The sequence below is a fragment of the Bison bison genome, unplaced genomic scaffold (genome assembly GCF_000754665.1).
Source record: "Bison bison bison isolate TAMUID 2011002044 unplaced genomic scaffold, Bison_UMD1.0 scf7180017864218, whole genome shotgun sequence".
Classification (NCBI taxonomy): domain Eukaryota; kingdom Metazoa; phylum Chordata; class Mammalia; order Artiodactyla; family Bovidae; genus Bison; species Bison bison.
In genome coordinates this window covers 3807629-3826705 of record NW_011494790.1, presented here as the reverse complement: position 1 = coordinate 3826705, position 19077 = coordinate 3807629, and the positions used below count along the sequence as shown (strand labels likewise).

The 19077-nt window shown below is 35.3% G+C and overlaps 1 protein-coding gene across 3 annotated transcripts in view; it reads right to left on the bottom strand.

Moving 5' to 3' along the window:
• CWC27 (CWC27 spliceosome-associated protein homolog (S. cerevisiae)) overlaps window positions 1-19077 on the bottom strand; it is a 266077-nt gene that overhangs the window by 109533 nt on the left and 137467 nt on the right. For all 3 annotated transcript variants that reach the window (XM_010845518.1, XM_010845516.1, XM_010845517.1), the window contains exon 11: window positions 13454-13557. In XM_010845518.1, coding sequence (XP_010843820.1) covers window positions 13454-13557 — 104 coding nt within the window. The remainder of the gene's footprint in view (window positions 1-13453; window positions 13558-19077) is intronic.

Sequence of the window (19077 nt, the reverse complement as noted above, 5' to 3'; positions counted from 1 at the left end):
GGAACGTAAAATGGCACAATTAGTTTGAGAAAGTTTGTACGTGAAGTGTGCTAGTTCTTTATGACCCCACGGACTGTAGCCTGCTAGGCTCTTCTGTCCATGGAATTCTCCAGGCAAGAATACTGGACTGGGTTGCCATTCCCTCCTCTAGATCTGCCTAACCTAGGATCAGAACCTGGGTCTCCTGCAATGCTGGCAGATTCTTTACCACCTAAGTCACCAGGAAAACAGTTTGGCAATCTTTAAAAAGTTAAGCATACAAAACATAAACCTATCACATGACCTAGTCGTTCTACTTCCAGATATATATCCAAGAGAAATAAGACCATACAGCTATATAAAACCTCACAGTAAAAACAAAAACAAAAACCCTTGCGGCATATCTATATCATGGGCTACTTACTATTTAGTATAAAAGGAATAAATTACTGATACATACAATAACATGGATAAATCTCAAAATACTTTTGCTGAAAGAAGCCATGCCCCAAAAGGGTACATTATGTACAAAATATACAATTCTATTTAAATAAAATTCTAGAAAATACAAACTGCTTTATAGTGATAGGAAGAACTTGAGTGGTTGTCTGGGGATTCAGTTCAGTCGCTCAGTCATGTCCGACTCTTTGCGACCCCATGGACTGCAGCACACCAGGCCTCCCTGTCCATCACCAACTCCTGGAGTCTACCCAAACTCATGTCCATTGAGTTGGTGATGCCATCCACCTATCTCATCCTCTGTCATCCCCTTCTCCTCCTGCCTTCAATCTTTCCCAGCATCAGAGTCTTTTCCAAGGAGTCAGTTCTTCCCATCAGGTGGCCAAAGTATTGGAGTTTCAGCTTCAACATCAGTCTGGGGATTGGGGAGGGGATTATCAAGGGGCATGAAAACATACTGGACCTTGAAGAAAATATTATTCTGATCGTGGTGAAGGTTTCACAGGTATACTGTTGTTCAGTAGCTAAATTGTGTCTGACTCTTTGTGAACCCCATGGACTACAGCCTGCAAGGTTCCTCTGTTCATGGAACTTTCCAGGCAAGAATACTGGAGTGGGTTGCCATCTCCTTCTCCAGGTATGTACATATGTCAAAACAAGTCAAACTATGAACTTTAAATTATTCCTTAATAAAGCTATTAAATTTTTTTCTGCATTCAAATTAATGTTTGTGGATTCTGTTTGTGACTGGGTCCTTTCTGATACCCACTCAATTTAAAGTAGCTCTCTGGTCAGTGTTTACACTATCCTGTTTTATATTACTCTCTTAGCTCTTACTATCTACTTTATTATTTGTTCATCTGTACTCTTCATTTTAGCATGTTAAAAATATTATCCTGAGTTTCCTTCATTCTTATTTTTCTCTTTCCCCTTACAAGTTATAGAATTATCCATTTAGATAGAAAAGTCAATTTCATTCATTCCTTCTGCAAATATTTGTTGAATACTTTTTATTTTGCAAGTCACTGTGTCAAGTACCAAGCATAGGGAAGGGATGAATCAGCTATGACTCCTGCCTGGCAGGGCACCCTTCCAACTATTGCTCTACTTTACTGCCCTTCATTTTATGGTGAAATCTTAGTTCTCTCTCAAAATCTGGCTCAGATACTTGGTCAGGTTTTTTTCGACCAAATGGATTACTGCCTCTTTAGTTCTTTAGGCTTTGGTTTATATTATGTAACAGAATTTGCTGATTTTCTCCGTGAATTTATTCTCTCCTCTTACCTTTTAGTGACAGAACCAGCCCTCACCTCCCCAGTCCTAACCTTAAGTTCTAATCAGGCATTTGGCCACTCAACTACATTCTAGCTTTCTGAGAGCTGGGTATGGCCATGTGATTTCAGAACAATATGATATGGATAAAAGTGCTGTGTGCAACTTTTGGGTCAACTTTAAGATGAAGCCATTTGTCTGGTACTTGATTTTTCCTCTTCCCTCGTTAGACCACAGACATAAAGGTGAGCAATGTGGACAATGAAAAATCAAAATGAAAAGAAACTTGGTTCTTGAATCACTTGCTAGCCGTCAAGTGTTCACACATCGATGGTCTGCACGAGAGAAATAATCCCCAATTATTTCTCTTGTGTTTTTGAGTCCCTGTCTGCTTCTCTCTCTCACTCTTTTTAATAGCAGCTTCTTTTGTAGCGAATAAAAGCAGCACTGTTAATAGAAACTTCCCCCTGTGGAACTCCTTGTACAAAGTAAGTAGATCTTATTTTCTCAGGATTGGAAGGACATCCAATAAACACCAAGTGACAATGTCTAACACAATATCATCAAAGCAATTTCCTCATTATCTACCATGTATTATATAAAGGACTAAGAAGTTATGCCAGGAACAATGTATTATTGTAATCCTGTTTTTAAAACTATTTTGTTGATCCTGTTCTTTATTATTTCCTTTTTTCCACTTCATTGTGTTAATTTTGCCTGCTTCTTTTTCTTTTTTAAAGGTTCTTTACATGAGAAGCATTGTTAGTAATTTCCTAAAATAGTACAAGTTTCTGAAGCTATGATTTTTCTTCTAAGTACAGCGATAGACACGTCAACATATTTGGAAATCATTAACTTCAGAATCAGTTGTTATTAATTCTTAACAACTGGATTTTGTCAGAGAAGGTAGGCTGTTTGAAACAGTCAACTGAAACCTTTCTAACTTTCTTCAAGGGTGTTGGCAAAGACTGCATTCTGAAGCTGTTGGGTGCAATATTCTCTATAGGTGTATTATATAAAGTAGGGTAACTGAGTACTCCAAATCTATAGTTTCATTAATTTTTCTATATGCTTTTAAAATCAGTTATTGAGAAAAATGTATTAAATTCTCCCACTAGGATGAACTTACTTACTTATTATAGGTCTACCAACTTTTGCTTCATATATTTTGAGTTTGTGTTACTGGGTATACTCAGGTTTAGGACTGTTAAATCTTCCTGGAAAAGTAAATTTTTTGTTATTAGGTAGAGACTCTCTTTAATCATACATTTTGCCCTAAGAATTAGATTGTAAAATATATTTAAGATGTTTCTCAGGTAAATAATACATGATCAAATTTCTTTTTTCAACCCAGTTTGACAATCTCGATCTTTTAAAGTAAAGTATTTGACTTTTTGCACTATTTCAGTATAATCACTAGTATATCTTTATTTTATGCCTACTATCTTATTTTGTACCATTATTTTTAATATCCTATCAGACTGCACTTCTTTTTCTCTTTTTTCTTGCTTCCTTTTGGGTTCGATTTTTCCTTAATCCATCTTTTTTCTCTACCAGTTTGGTAGTTATTTTTCCATTCTTTTTTTTATCAGTTTTCTTAAAAATATTAACATGCATATTTACTGTGTTCAAGTCTAAAAGTTAATTTGGGTCTTTATCTTCTTCCCAAATAAGAACCAATACAGGGACCATAGAATGCTTTTCCAAACTTCCTTATCTGCTCCTCAAACTTATATGCTATTGTTATTATGTATTTTAATTTTATTTTTATTGTTAACATAAGACATTATTGTTATTTTATTCATTCAATGTTTCTTCAGATGTACTCATATATTTATTACTTTCCACATTCCTTTCTCTTTGCACTACAGATTTTCCATATGGGCTCACCTTTTGCCTAAAGTATGTCCTTTAGAATTTCTTTTAATGACGGTATGTAGGTAGCAAAGTCTCTCAGTTTTGAAGAACATTTTCCCTCAATACACTGAAGATTATATGCTTACGTCCTCACTTGTTGCTGTTGAAAAATCAGCTCTTCCTTTTTAAAAGATGTCTTTTCTCTACTGCTGCTTTTAAGATCTCTCTGTGATGAATGCTACGAAGTATTAACTTGGTGTGTCTAGAACTGGATTTATTTTTATTTATCCTCTATTCATTTTTTTAAAAAAACTTCTTTACTCTGTGAGTTGATCTCTTTCATTAGTTAAAGAGAATTTTCAGTTATCATCTCTTCAAGTTTTGCCTTTGCCTTTTGATCTCTTCCTAGAATCTGATTAGACATTTAGTAATTTTCTTTCTCTTCTAGGTGTATCATTTGGGGCTGAATTTTACATAATGTTTTCAGATCTACCTTTCAGTTCACTAATGTTCTTTTAAGCTGTGTCTAATTTGCTAAAAAAAAAAAACAAGAAAAAAAACCTCCTGAGTTTTTAATGTCAACTCTTATATATTTTATTTCAAGGAAATTAACCTTGTTTGTTTTAAAATTTGTTTGTTCTTAATTTATCATTTCTTGAAATACGTTACATATACTTAACATTCAATGTCGGAATGAAGTCCCAAGAATCCGCTCCGGGGTCTGATTCTGTTCTCTGTTGTTTCTATCAGGTTTTTGACAGGATACCTAGATTGGTGTTTGTCTGTTTGTGTTTTCATTCAAAACTACTCTATTTTCTTTTGAATTTTAAGAACAGGGGATGAAAGCAGGTTCCTCTTAAAAAGATTTATGCTTTCTTCTATCAGACTTATGCGGGCACTAAGAATCCAGGACTATTCCCAACTACATTCTTCAATTGGCACTCCAAACTAATGGGAAGACTGCCCTGTGGCTAGACTTCCTAGTAAATGCTCTTGCCCCAAAATACTCTGTGGCATGACTCAAGACGGGTAGTTTTCCTTGTAGTCTTCTGATGGGGGATAAGGTGATTTTGTTTATTTCTAATTCTCCCTGCCATTAAGGATGAGATCCTCTGGGCCCCCAACTACATGGGACAGTCTTCTATTAGTCAGCCTCTGCCTTGGGAAGGGCTTGGGTTTTATGTTCTCTCTTGGTAAGACCTCAAAAAACAATGCTTCAGTTCACCCAGTTGAGCAAATGTCACTAGAATTACAGCTAGACCTGGTGTCCCACTTACTTCTCTTACCTCACACCTTTACTTATTTACTGGTTTGAGTATTTCTTGTGGGCTTTTTCTTTTTTTTAAAGCTCATAGGAGCATATGAGAAGTTTTTTTTTTTTTTTTTAATAGTATATCCAACATTTTTAGTTGTTTTTAGCAGTAAGATCAGTTTGAACTCAATCTGCTATATTGTTAGAAATGAACATTTTCTACAACATTACAATTTTTGTCACTCATTCAAAAATCACATGTTTTAGTCTTTGAAAAGGCACAACAAGTATAATGATAAAGTGCTCTTTAAAGGACTCTAGGTGTGTTGAGAAGATCTTAGAAACAATTATTAGCACTAAAGCCAAGGTGAGTTTTAATAAATAACAATTAAAAGTTTACAGACTGTACCTACTCAAGATTGGATCAAACTGAAAAACAGAGGTGTAGACAGAGCACTGGACTGGAAACCAGGGGACCTCAGCCCCAGTCCTACTACTGGCCATGTGGCTTTGGGTAAGCCCCTTAACGGGCTGGCCTTTGGCTTCCTATGGGTTTCCTGGTGGCTCAGATGGCAAAGAATCTGCCTGCAGTGCAGGAGTCCCGGCTTCAATTCCTGGGTCGGGAAGATCCCCTGGAGAAGGGAATGGCTACCCCCTCCAGTATTCTTACCTGGAGAATTCCATGACAGAGGAGCCAGGTGGGCTATACAGACCATGGGGTGGCAGAGTCAGACACGACTGAGTGACTAACTCTTTTGATTTTCTATATATAATGGAGGGGTAGGACTGGATGTTCCTCTCAGGACCAAACCTCTGTGACTGCACAGAGCTATGTGATGTAGAGTATACTCAACACAGAAGTTTCTGATGTCATGGCATTGCTTAAGGCTAGCCTACTTTCACATTTTAAACATACTGCAGCATGTTTTTAAAAAGCTTACCCACTGGTGAAGCCATTTAAAAACATCAATATAGACTACTTTTGTACTTCAAACAAATTCTTAATGATTCTTAATATTTTGACATCTTCTTAGTTCTGAGAACTTGATTATTCTCTTTGTCCTATCTGGTATTTCAAAATTTTTAATGTAGCTATTAACATAATTTATGGATTATCTGGCTTTTGCATGAAAAATTACTATTACTCAAAAGCTGCATCTGAATAATCTGCCAGGAGTTTATGTGAAGAATTTTGAAAACAGAACCATTTAAAACTGTCAGCATATTGCATTAATCATTAAAAAAAAAAAAAATTGACCTAATACCACACAGATTAAATTGTCCTAAGTAAGTTTTAATGCAACATATTCACAGGTTTACACTATAAAGTTGTGAAACGAATATCTTTTTCAAATTTGATTAAGTGCTGTAAGATGTTGAAGAAACTCAGCACTCAAATGAGTTATATGTTTGATGTCATTTTTGGCAAAGCCTCAGAAAATGTCACATAAAAAAAAAACATCTTACTTAAAATAAGGTCTTGACAGCAGTCTGGAATAGTTAACAACACCATTCCCAAATGGAATTGCTGGTTATAATCAAACTTTTAATGACGGTATTAGTTCCTGCTTCGAGAAAATTTAAATACCCAAACAAAATAAAATAACAATATGTGCACGCACACATACACAGCCCTCACCTCTTTTATTTTCTAATGTGGACAAATTTTTAGTTATTTCAATTCAAGCTCCAAATATCTTACAGATTTATCAATGGCCACTTGGGAAATGACAAGATGGCAATCTACCAGGCAATGTCAGTCTTCTTGTTTTAACTTATGAGAGGTACAAATAATTCCCATCAGCAGTGCAGATGGAGTCCCTCACATCTTCTAAACCCTAGAACTGAGAACAGTGGGAAATTTGCATCTCTCATTTACATTTATACAGTCTTTTTCATCTTCTAAAGTCTACACTATCAGATATGAGAGAATGAAGAGGAAGAAATGCCCCTAAAAGCAAGTTGTCCATTTAAAAGTTAATAGTCAATTCACTTGGAAAGTTTGAAATATATATATATTACAAAAAAGATTATGATAAAATAAGATTATGGAAAACAATACACATGTGTTTCTGGCATGAAGATTAAAAAGTACAGAAAAATAAATATCACAAAGTTAACCATGGCTATCTTTGGAAGATATATTATGGAGTGGTCTTTCTTTTTCTCATTTATACTTTTCTATATTTCTGCTATCTTTGCAAAGGACATACATTACTTTTACAATTGGGAGAAATAACATACTTTTTTTTTCTTTTTAAAAAGAGACAGTTATGGCCAAAGGTTAATACTTACCTGAATCAATTAACAAACCTATATTTAATGGGTTAGGAATGGCATTGATATTAAAAAGGAAGACAGATTGCAGTTACTAAAAAAATAGCTTAAGGTTTTTGTCAAATTTCCAATATTGGAATTATGTCAATCACCAGGCAAAAAGAATGCTTATTAAAAAACTATATTAAGACAGCGAAGGGCAGCAAAGAGGTATTCCTAATACACTGGTTTTTTAAAGTACCAAGAGATGAGAGTCCTAAGTAACTGCTAGGAGGTCTGCAAGATGGCACAGAATTCAAGAAAATAAAATTAAATATGCCCACAATGTATAATTTTAAAGCACAACAAGATTTGTTCATGGTGGCTAGTGAAAAGTCTGAGAAGGACTGTCTAAAAAAGAATAGAGTTCACTACGGACTCACAAATTAAAGACAATCATCTCTTACTTTATAGAAGATTAAATTCTTGGTCTAATTGTGAGGGTATGTACATCTTTATACTTGTTACATACTTTTAATTAAAAGTCTTTATTATTTTAAAAAGTATATTTTTGAAAAACATACTGTTAAAATAAACATGATTTCTGGTACGTAAAGGTAGTAAACTGCGTTCAATAAGATTTCACTTGACAGACTGTCCTGACTATAGAAGGAAGCTTCATTTTTCCAGGACTTCTAGGAAATGAAGGATTCCACACAATTAATTATTTCAGATAAAAAAAAAAATCTTATCTTTAGCTGATTAAAATAATTAAAAACAGTTTTTCAATCAAGTTAGAACCACTGCCCATTCTCTGCCTTTTTCAACAGTAATAAACAACATCTAAACTTTTCTTAATGAATCAGGGCTATTAAAATGAGCATCAATAATTTGAATATTGACATACTTTCAAATATAGTGAAGTATCATCTATAGTAAATATGTCCATAACATTCCACTACCATCTTCCTGTGTTTCCTCACCTAATGTAAAGTGTTCAGTATCAACTCTTACTGCTACCTGAATGGATGTCCCCAGCTGTATCTTTATCTCTCATTTTAAAAAATTTTATTTTCTTTTTAGTTCAATAAAATGGCTAAGAAGATCCACAGGGCAGTCCTGCCCTGGGTTTTCCTTTGCTTATTTATTTTCTAGTCCTTGAGATATACTTTAGATATACTGTAGAAATCTGTTAAAAGGAGTCAGTATAGAAAGAAACATTCAACTTAGGAGATTCAGAAAAAAAAAAAAAAAACAACATCAAATTTTCCCTTTTAAAGAGGACTGTCCCACACTTGTATTACTCTTTAACTTTTTTTGAAATGTAAAATCAGATAAACAATTGTTAGTACCACGCTCAAAGTTAAGAATCTATAGACTATTACTGACGGCGATACTGAGAGGCTTTCTATAAGTCAAGGGCAAATATACTTTCACTTTTCTGTGTAAATAACATTAAAAGTTAACAATACAGTAAGAGTAGACTATGGGAAAAATAGGTCTGATACTTCTAGCCTCCAAGAAAAAAAATGATGACTTAAGACTCCCTGAAGAGAGTTCACTGCTGTGGCAAATAGGACCAGTTTGATCAGAGAGGAATTAATTATACATGGTATCAGGCACAACACAGAGCTAACATTCGACAATGGTTTCTGTTTCTTATAAAAACCAAGATTAAGCTAGTTTAACATAATATGTTAGAGAGACAAAAAGTAGTAAAAACAAAAAAAAACAAAAAAAAACCACCACACTGTATACTTTCCTAACCTATCAAGCCTGAAGGGCCTTAGTCTGACTTAATCCAGCATTAAAAAGACAGTTTGAAGAAACCTGAAATGGCCCAGTGCAATTTGAGAGGTACTAAGCACCTCAGGGATGTGTTTCATGAAGAGGCTTTAAAATTCTTTCTTGATTTACAAGCTCAGATTGCTCTTCCTCCTCTAATTTCTGGCACTAGTCATACAGCAGGTATTGTGTGCCTGGAACTTTGAAAAGAGGATCTGACACCTTATCTCCCTAAAGCTGATTAGATAATATGTCCAAACATGTATCTCTATGTGACTGTGTTCAGTTTGGTACTGGTTTTGATATGATGAAACCTAAAGAAATCTGGAAAGGACTTAGAGGCATAATTTAATGAAAAGGATTATATAGTTTATTAAAGAACTTGACAGAGCCAACCCAGGAAACCAACTCTATCTCCAATTAACTATCAATCTTACTTGAAATTTATTACCCCCTACAAAAATCCTATGCACAGGCCCGGATGATTTACAGTGGGACTAAAGAGACTCCCAGGCTGTAAACAGACTGTCCTGCAGTACATCTCTTTTGACACTGCTGGTATCTAAAGTAAAACACCACATTCCCTGTTTACTTAAATTGGGATCTTAGAGCCTACTGCAGATTCTGTATTCAACTAAGAAATGTAACTGTTTTGAATTTTAGAATCAAATTTCACATTACTATAAAAATTCTCATTATATGACTATAATAGTGGCTTTATTCCTTCACATTCTAGTTCTCTAATTTACTGAAGCCTTCTTTTATACATTATCTGAAGCCTTTAGAAACTAAATAGGTGGCAAAGCAATGGCAAAAATTATGAGGTTATATTTATGTAGTGCTCTTCTTCATACATAGAGGCATAAGTACATCTGTTACCTCACCATATCTCTGTGATAGAAGAAAGAGCAGAACTTGAGCTTTACTGGGAAGACTTAAGGGAAAAATGGATGGCCCCATATTCAATTTTACTACATAGGGAAGCTTTTTTACTACACTAGTGTTAAAAAAGATTTATACATTGACTCAATTATATGTACATGCTTTGATACTAGGACAGAGATGTTAAGAGGCTTCTGGTTTACAGACCAATATTCTTTTCTGGGGAACAGCTTTGTTGAGGCATAACTAGCATACAAATGAGCTGTACATGTTTGAACATGCACAGTTTTATGGGTTTGAACATGTGCATATACTCATGGCCACTATCACTATAATCAGGTAATATAAAAATGGCAATGTATTTAGAATTGCTTAATTGTATGTGGCCCAAAGTATTTATCAATGTAAAAGTAACAAAGACTTTTAATTATTTTATTTTCTGTCATAATGGAACTGAAGGAATTAATAAAGAATAAATACAGTAAAACATTAAAAAAGCAGACCTTATGTTAAGATTATATAAAATCTTATCTTAGATTTTCTATATGGAGAAACAGATGGATCCTGATTTCAAAGTAACTTGCCTCAGGTAATAGAATAGATTTAGAAGCAAAACTGGTTAAAATGAAAAAAGTGAAAGTTAAAGTACTAGTCACTCAGTCATGACCGACTCTTTGCGACCCCATGGACTGTAGCCCACCTGCCCCTCTGCCCATGGAATTCTTCAGGCAAGAATACTGGAGTGGGTTGCCATTCCCTTCTCCAGGGGATCTTCCCAACCCGAGGGATCAAACCAGGGTTTCCCCCATTGCAAGCAGATTCTTTCCCATCTGAGCCACAGATCTGGCTAAGGATCTAGCTCAAGAAATTCGACAGAGATGATAAAACTAAGGGAATTATTACTCCCTGATCAAAGGTGATTTCCTAAGACGACAGAAGCCCTGACGAGAGCACCACAGCTACTAGAGCGCCTGCCTGCGCGGAACACCTCCGTTCACACACGACAAAACTCGGGAAACCAGAGCACGGACAGAAGCACGCAGGAGCTTTCCTGTTCTTATGGGTCTCTTGCCAAGTGCTCTTAATGTGGAAGTAATACATTAAATTCCAAAAGAAAGTGGCAGTAGTCAGCAAGTATTAGACTTGCCAAATCAATTCATAAAATCAGGAAATACCACTACTGGAAGCTTTACTTAAGAATGCAAATACGTAGTTCACACACACATACTTTTTAAGAAAGAATATAATTATAAAAATACAACTGTGAAAACACAGTTAAGGAAAGCTCATTGTGAGATTTAATTTATGTCATATTTATATGAGCTATATTGATTAGAGTCTTTAATTCTAACACTGTATTAAAATTCATATTTTCAGTTTGTAAGTCTGGACAGAGAACAAAATAAAACCACGAATAACTATATTTCTCTTACAAATATAAAATTATTATTTTTATATAGCACTGTAAATTTATTAAAGGTCTTCTGATTACCTAATTCGGAGAAGGCAATGGCACCCCACTCCAGTACTTTTGCCTGGAAAATCCCATGGACGGAGGAGCCTGGTAGGCTGCAGTCCATGGGGTCGCGATGGATATAATATATTATTATACATATAATATAATATATATAATAATATACACAAATTTATATTAAATATTATATGATAAAAATATTTTCATTTCAAATAAAAATAATTTTTATTATTTCAAAATAACAAAAAAATAAAAAAACTTTAGCCCATTTTTAGCCCATTCTGAGACTAAAAGAAAAATGACAGCAACCAAATGATCACAGTTTTAGAGAAGCTAATTTTAACTGTCTTTTAGATTTAGGGAAAATCCAGGTATTTCTAGATGATACAAGAAAAATTAAATTCAGAAAATTACCAATATAATTCTCTAATTGCAGCATAAAAAGAGTTTTAATCTGGTTAACTTTCATATAAACAGACTGAAATAAGCTCCAGAAGACTCTTTTTTTGTGTTAAGAAATCAATGTTTTAAGACTCAAGTCTTTCTTTACCTAATTGTATTAAGTATTTCAAAGGCAGATAAATTACAACAGCACTGTTTACATCTAATATAAGTCTTAACCATACAGCTCTATTTCAGAAACTTCCTACTGCAGTTCTTTCACTTCTTTGAGATCATAAACTACAAAAGCAAGAACCATCCATTACCAACTTCACAGTATATCATGGACTTTGAGATGGAGTATGGGAATAACAATTACTAGCTCAGAAAAGTAAATGACAACCCACTCCAGTGTTCTTGCCTGGAGAATCTCAGGGACAGGGGAGCCTGGTGGGCTGCCGTCTATGGGGTCGCACAGAGTCGGACACGACTGAAGCGACTTAGCAGTAGCAGCAGCTCAGAAAAGAATAAAAAAATGAAGATCTTCCCAGTTAAAAGGAATTACTTTCATATATTTAGAGTGCTTTTTAATTATAAGAAACAATCTCCTGGGAAAATTATACACAAACTTAAAGAATCCTTATTGTACTTCTTCAAACCTCAATATTGCCAATATATCTTCTTTCTATTCTGGGTCACATTTTACCAATATTATCTAGTCACATATATAACTTTATCCTTTTTTTAAAATTCAGTCTATAATTTGTGTCATTTGGATGAGTTAACTTTTTAATAATTTGTTTCATTCAAACATATTTTGGCAATTTCAAGTTCTTTATCAAGTACCTGCCTTTACAACAATAGTCATTGGGAACATGGTGCAAATCATCTAACAACTTTGAGCTTTAGAGGCTTATGTAGTATAACTGTGTTACTTAAAATAAATAATAATCACATGGTCAAATGCTGTACCACTGTTTGGTATTGGAATGTGTATTCTTTAAGGTTAGATGTTACATCTTATGCTTTGAATTATCTCCAGTCACTATTACAGAACCTAGTATCAATTGATAAAATTATTCATGCTTTCCAAAAGCATAAGAATACACAAGATATATGCACAAAGCAAATTTATTAAGCCAAATTTAGTGTACATTATTAAAGATAATTAAATTTCTGATCATGTTCACCAAATCTACAATGTATTTTACTATTATGAAGATAAGACAGATTTGAGGGTTCCAATTGCTATTTTGGAAACTGAACATTACATGTTTCATAGCTGAAATAGTTTCAAGGTCTTCAGTGCAATAGCTTTTCTGAAGCTGTTCTAGCTTAATAAAAAAAAAAGTACAATAAAGAAATATTTAACCTCTGTAAAAAGCAGGGTATTATTCTGATAAGCTTTTGATCATTTTTATCAATGTTTTAGATTTTCTGTACTTAAATAAGAGCAAAATAAACACAAAACAGGAATTTGTATTTAATACTATTCAAACAATGTATGAATAATGTTTATACAAGTGCCAAATGTAGGGCCTAAACACTTTTATTAAATGTTTTAAAGGGTACCCAATGTTTAAAAAAAAAAAAAAAAAAAGAACACTCTATCCTGTGCACTTCTAGATATGTGCTATGACAACATAAGTTTTGCCTGATGTTAAGTACTCTCTTTATTAAGGAACAGTAGTTATGATCACATTTGATTGAATGTCCTTCTAGGACAAAAGTCCTAAGTGAAACAATTTTATTGACTAACTAGCCAAACAAAGTAATAAACACCACCACCACTCAATTCAGGAAGGAGAGAGGGAAGAAATACCAAGTGAAAATATAAGCTTGATAACCGTGCTTACCTTCACTTCTTTTTTCTGCTTGATTTGCGGAATTTTCTGCTTTCTTCTGTTTTGCTGCTAAGAGTTCCCGCTTTAATTGTCTTGCTTCTTTTCTGAGCTCTTCACTACAAATCAAAAACAATTATATAAGTTTATAACAGACTGAGAAAGTTGTTTAGCAAAAAAACCTAAATCCAGTTGTCATGTACAGTAAGAAAACATGAATAATATAATTCATTTTGTTTCTGTGTATGTGTATTTATGGTATGGAAGTGAAATGAAGTGACAGCCACTCAGTTGTGTCCGACTCTGCGATCCCAGGGACTGTAGCCTGCCAGGCTTCTCTGTCCATGGAATTCTCCAGGCAAGAATACTAAAGTAGGTTGCCATTCCCTTCTCCAGGAGATCTTCCCAACCCAGGGATTGAACCCAGGTCTCCCTATGGAAACATACTTAAAAGATATATTAAAAGTTGTGATTTCACAAAAGCAATATATTGTGAAACTGAAGTCTCTCAGTGGTGTCCGACTCTTTGTGACCCCATGGACTGTAGCCTACCAGGCTCCTCCGTCCATGGGATTTTCCAGGCAAGAATACTGGAGTGGGTTGTCATTTCCTTCTCCAGGAGATCTTCCCAACCCAGGGATTGAACCCAGGTCTCCCACATTTCAGGCAGACGCTTTACTACGAAATATAGGGGCATCCCAGGTGGCACAGCAGTAAAGAATCCTCTTGCCAATACAGGAGACCCAGGGAAGGCAGGTTCGATTCCTAGGTTGGGAAGATGCCCTGGAGAAGGAAGTGGCAACCTACTCCAGATTCCTGCCTGGAAAATTCCATAAACAGAGAGCCTGGTGGGCTCCTCCATGAGGTTGCAAAGAGCTGGACATGACTGAAGCAACTTAGCACGCACACAGGCATGTGCTATGAAATACAGCCCCCTTCAAGTATATCAAACAGTTGATGAGTGATAAATGAACCTTTGTTCTCCTTCTAATTTACTTTCAAATTTAACATTCTAAATTCAGTTTAATAATGCATGGAGATTCCAAATCAAAACAAACTTTTTAATATAAATACTATTCTCTAAACCTGGGCATACACAAAAAATATCTGACTTCAAAACTTATTGAATTCCTGAATTGGTACAAGTAACTACCACTTATCAAGCAATTATTACATGCTAGGAACAATGCTAAAATTTTTCTTAAACTTAATTCATTTTGAACCCTTTTTTATTACATGCTAGGAGCAATGCTACATTTTTTTTTAAACTCAATTAGTTTTTAAACCTTTTGATACCACAATTTGCCAAATAATTTCCTCTTCTGTGAAACCTATCAGACTGAGATAGTTTGATAATTAATATAATCATATATCAAAGGCAAATGAAGATGTAAGTGCTGGCTTTACTGCAACACTTACATGTTATGTGACTGGTTTCTACAAGCCACTTTAGGGCAGGAGATTCAATTTCAAGCCTTGGAAACAATTATTAACTGCTCATGTCATGAACCCTGTGAGTCACTTGCAAATAGTTAAACCTATGCATTTTATATCTGTGAATGTCAGGCATTCACTCTATTTTCAACACGCTAGAGTGTGTCATGGAGACTGAGAACACTGTAGCCCAAGGAGGCACCCCATTCTGGAAGTCTCTAAAGACACTGGTTCTAAGCTGATTCAGCCTTTAGTTCAGTTCAGCAGTTCAGTGCTCAGTCATGTCCGACTCTTTGTGACTCCATGGACTGCAGCACACCAGGCTTCCCTGTCCATTACCAACTCCTGGAGCCTACTCAAACTCATGTCCATCGCAGCGGTGACACCATCCAACCATCTCATCTTCTGTTGTCCCCTTCTCCTCCCACCTTCAATCTTTCCTAGCATCAGGGTCTTTTCCAATGAGTCGTTCCTTCACAACAGGTGGCCCAAAGTACTGGAGTTTCAGCTTCAGCATCAGTCCTTCCAATGAACACCCAGGACTGATCTCCTCTAGGATGGACTGGTTGTATCTCCTTGCAGTCCAAGGGACTCTCAAGAGGCTTCTCCAACACCACAGTCCAAAAGCATCAATTCTTTGGCACTCAGCTTTTTTTATAGTCCAACTCTCACATTTATACATGACTACTGGAAAAACCATAGCTTTGACTAGATGGAACTTTGTTGGTAAAGTAATATCTCTGCTTTTTAACATGCTGTCTAGGTTGGTCATAGGTTTTCTTCCAAGGAGCATGCGTCTTAATTTCATGGCTGCAGTTACCATCTCCAGTGATTTTGGTGCCCCCCCAAATAAAGCCTTTAGTGCTTCCTCCTAAACCCCAAGTCTCATATTTTTTTACTCCTGTTCTGTATTAGAGTCACTAAACTGATGGGTTTTATAATGTGTGTGACTCAGTTCTTTTCACTTTTTTCTGTATCAAACACACAGCCCTATTTGTATGTATCTGCATGACCTCCAAGGTCCTCAATTCTGAAACTTCCCTATCTGATCACTATGCTTTTAGCTTTCTCAGTCTTTCATTCCTACTGAACTTAGGCTCATTCTTCTATGAATGAAAGCCAACTCCTTAATCACAGTTCATGGTCCGCCAGTCTTATTCTAACCCAATTGGCTCTCTGTGCATTCTGATGCTATGGTCAGTCATTTCCCTCATGTCCTCACCAGGACCCTTAATTTTCTTGTTTGTCCTGTTGGATACATCATAACCATCTAGAAGAATTGTTAAAACATGTTCAGGGAGACATATCTCCAGGAAATATGATTTCTTCAGATGTGGGAAGTTGCCTGGGAATTTGCTCCTGTGCCAAGTTACCAAGGTGACTTAACATGCACTCAAGTTTGGGACCCAATGCATTAGGACCTTACTATAGAAATTATCTTCTCTTTCTTAACAACTTCAAGCACTTCTACTTTACTGATCCTTTCATTCGGCCAACAGCATACTCAAATTTCCCTGTACTCTGCTCCAAACAAGAGATTATTATCTTTACAAGTGGACTCCTTGCCTGAAAGAACAGCTTATATACAGAGTCTAATTCATCAAGCTCTAAGTTCTTAATCTCTTGCAATCGATCCTTCTTGTACTCTACTGAAACTGGGTCTGTATCAGTCAAATTCAATGGCCTTTTCTCAGTCCTCTTCTTCCTCTTTGGCCTTCCTATCATCCAAAGATATGAACTACTTCCTTCTGAAATTTTCTGCTAATCAGACTATGTACCACTTTAGAGTCCTGATTCTCCATTTCTCCTCTGAATTACTCTTTCTCTTCTCACACTATAATTGTCATTTTTCTCATTTCTATACCCTGTATGCTGGCATTTTATCTAATCTTATAAACTATCACTTTTATAATAGGATATTTCCAAATCTACATGTCTCCCCCTACACTTCTATCTATTACAAATCTCTATGTAAATTAGTACTGTCCAACAGAAATATAAGCCAAGACACACATACAATTTTGTTTCCTGGCACATTTTAAAAACTGGTAAAAAGAAACAGGTTAATTTTAAAAACATATTTTATTTAGCTCAATAACTCAAAATATCCAAAGTATTATTATGTTAACATGGAATCAATGTAAGAATATTAATACACCAATTTACATTTTTTCTGTACTAACTCTTCTAAATGCAGTGTGTATTTCATACTTAGAGGACATCTCAATTCAAACTAGTCACAGGTCAAGGGCTTAGATCCAGATGTAGTTTGAGGCTAGATATCACAAGAATTACAAACTCTCTATGTCCAAACTCCAAATCATCTTTTCCCTGGTCAAATCTGTTCCTTTTCCTGAAGTCCCTATTTGATCATGAAACCGATTTCCTTCTAATGACCAAACTTTAAACTTCCCCTGGGACTGTTCACCCTCCCTTTCACTGAATCACTGTCCAAGTATGTCATTTTCCGATCTCTCTCTCACATGCAACTGCTCTTCTTGACTCTCACCATCAATGTCTGGGTTAGCTCTCATGATCTATTTCTCAGATAAATGTAATTACTTCCTATTTCTTGAAGTTATATGAAAACAGAAAATAGCAACCACATCTTTGCTCCACCCACTAAATACTAGCTTAAGGGTTTTTTTTTTGGTAAATAATTCAGGAAATTCAGATGATATTTTCTGAAGACTAAGGTGAGGGAAGATTATTTTGAAAGCTGAAGAAGTGCTGCATGACAGCCAAACAAACTAGTTATCATGGTGATCTGAAGTATGCAAAGAATGAGGGGCAATGAGAGTATAAACTATTGTAGACCCAGTAAAGCAAAGATATCAAAAAGACTAGCACAGATATTAAAAAGATCAGAAAGTCCTGATTTAAAACCCAATTCCATTACTTATTGTCTGGAAGACCTAACAACAATTATTTAAGTTCTTTGAGATTCAGTTTCCTCAGCTATAAAATCAGAGTTAGGTATTTAAAATATTGGGCATTCAATACATTTTCGACCAATGATGGCTATTATTATTCAGTTCTGTTAAAAATAGTGCCACAGTTAAGGTCTGTTTGTCAAGTAGGAATAGTTTCTTGTATTATTTATTATAAACAAATGCCACCTCTACTGCATATGAAGATCAACTCTGTTCATAATTTTTAAAAAGGGTAATAAATGTTTAATGCCAGCTTCTGAAAATCTACTCTTAAACAGACAAAGATTTAGATATACTGCTGAAGTAGCCATAATAATAAACAAACTGAACAATGATGAACAAGAACTCAAAAAAGACAAAGAAAGAGGTTTTTGTCTATATATATAAAACTATGTTTCATTATACTGAATTTTTCAAGAAAATAAAAATTTACAACACTGTCAAAATCTTTCAAGACTATTCAAACAACATCATTTGTTAGTACACATGGAATCCATAACTCTTAGAATACAGTACATGTTTTTACCCTAGTCTTTAGATAACAGTCTAGTTTTAGGGGACCCAATCTTATATTCTCTGGAATATAATTTTATCCATTGGTAATAGAATATATTTGAACCTGCTAAAAAAAGAATGAAAATTGTAAGCCTGGACTGTATGTTCACCTTACACTGCTTACAAAGCAAGAATACAAACTATGGGCTTGCTTGAGTCCAGGTGGCATCTGTATGGCTTCCTCAGAGCCTAGTTTCCACCTGTATGATAAAATAAATACTTCTATAAGCTACTGTTAATTTTAAGCTAATTACTTTTTTTCCTACTAGATCTCTAATTTGGATTCATTTGAATTTTAACATGGCTTTTATGACATCAGCATCAGCTAATTAGCCATCAGTTAATAATTCATCATATATATTTTTTAATTTGGTAAATCTGTAGTATCAGTTCAGTTGAATTCAGTCGCTCAGTCGTGTCCGACTCTTTGCGACCCCATGAACCTCAGCATGCCAGGCCTCCCTGTTCATCATCAACTCCTGGAGTCCACCCAAACTCATGTCTATTGAGTCGGTGATGCCATTCAGCCATCTCATCCTCTGTCGTCCCCTTCTTCTCCTGCCCTCAATCTTTCCCAGCATCAGGGTCTTTTCCAACAAGTCAGCTCTTTGCATCAGGTGGCCAAAGTATTGGAGTTTCAGCTTCTATATCAGTCCCTCCAATGAACACCCAGGACTGATCTCCTCTAGGATGGACTGGTTGGATCTCCTTGCAGTC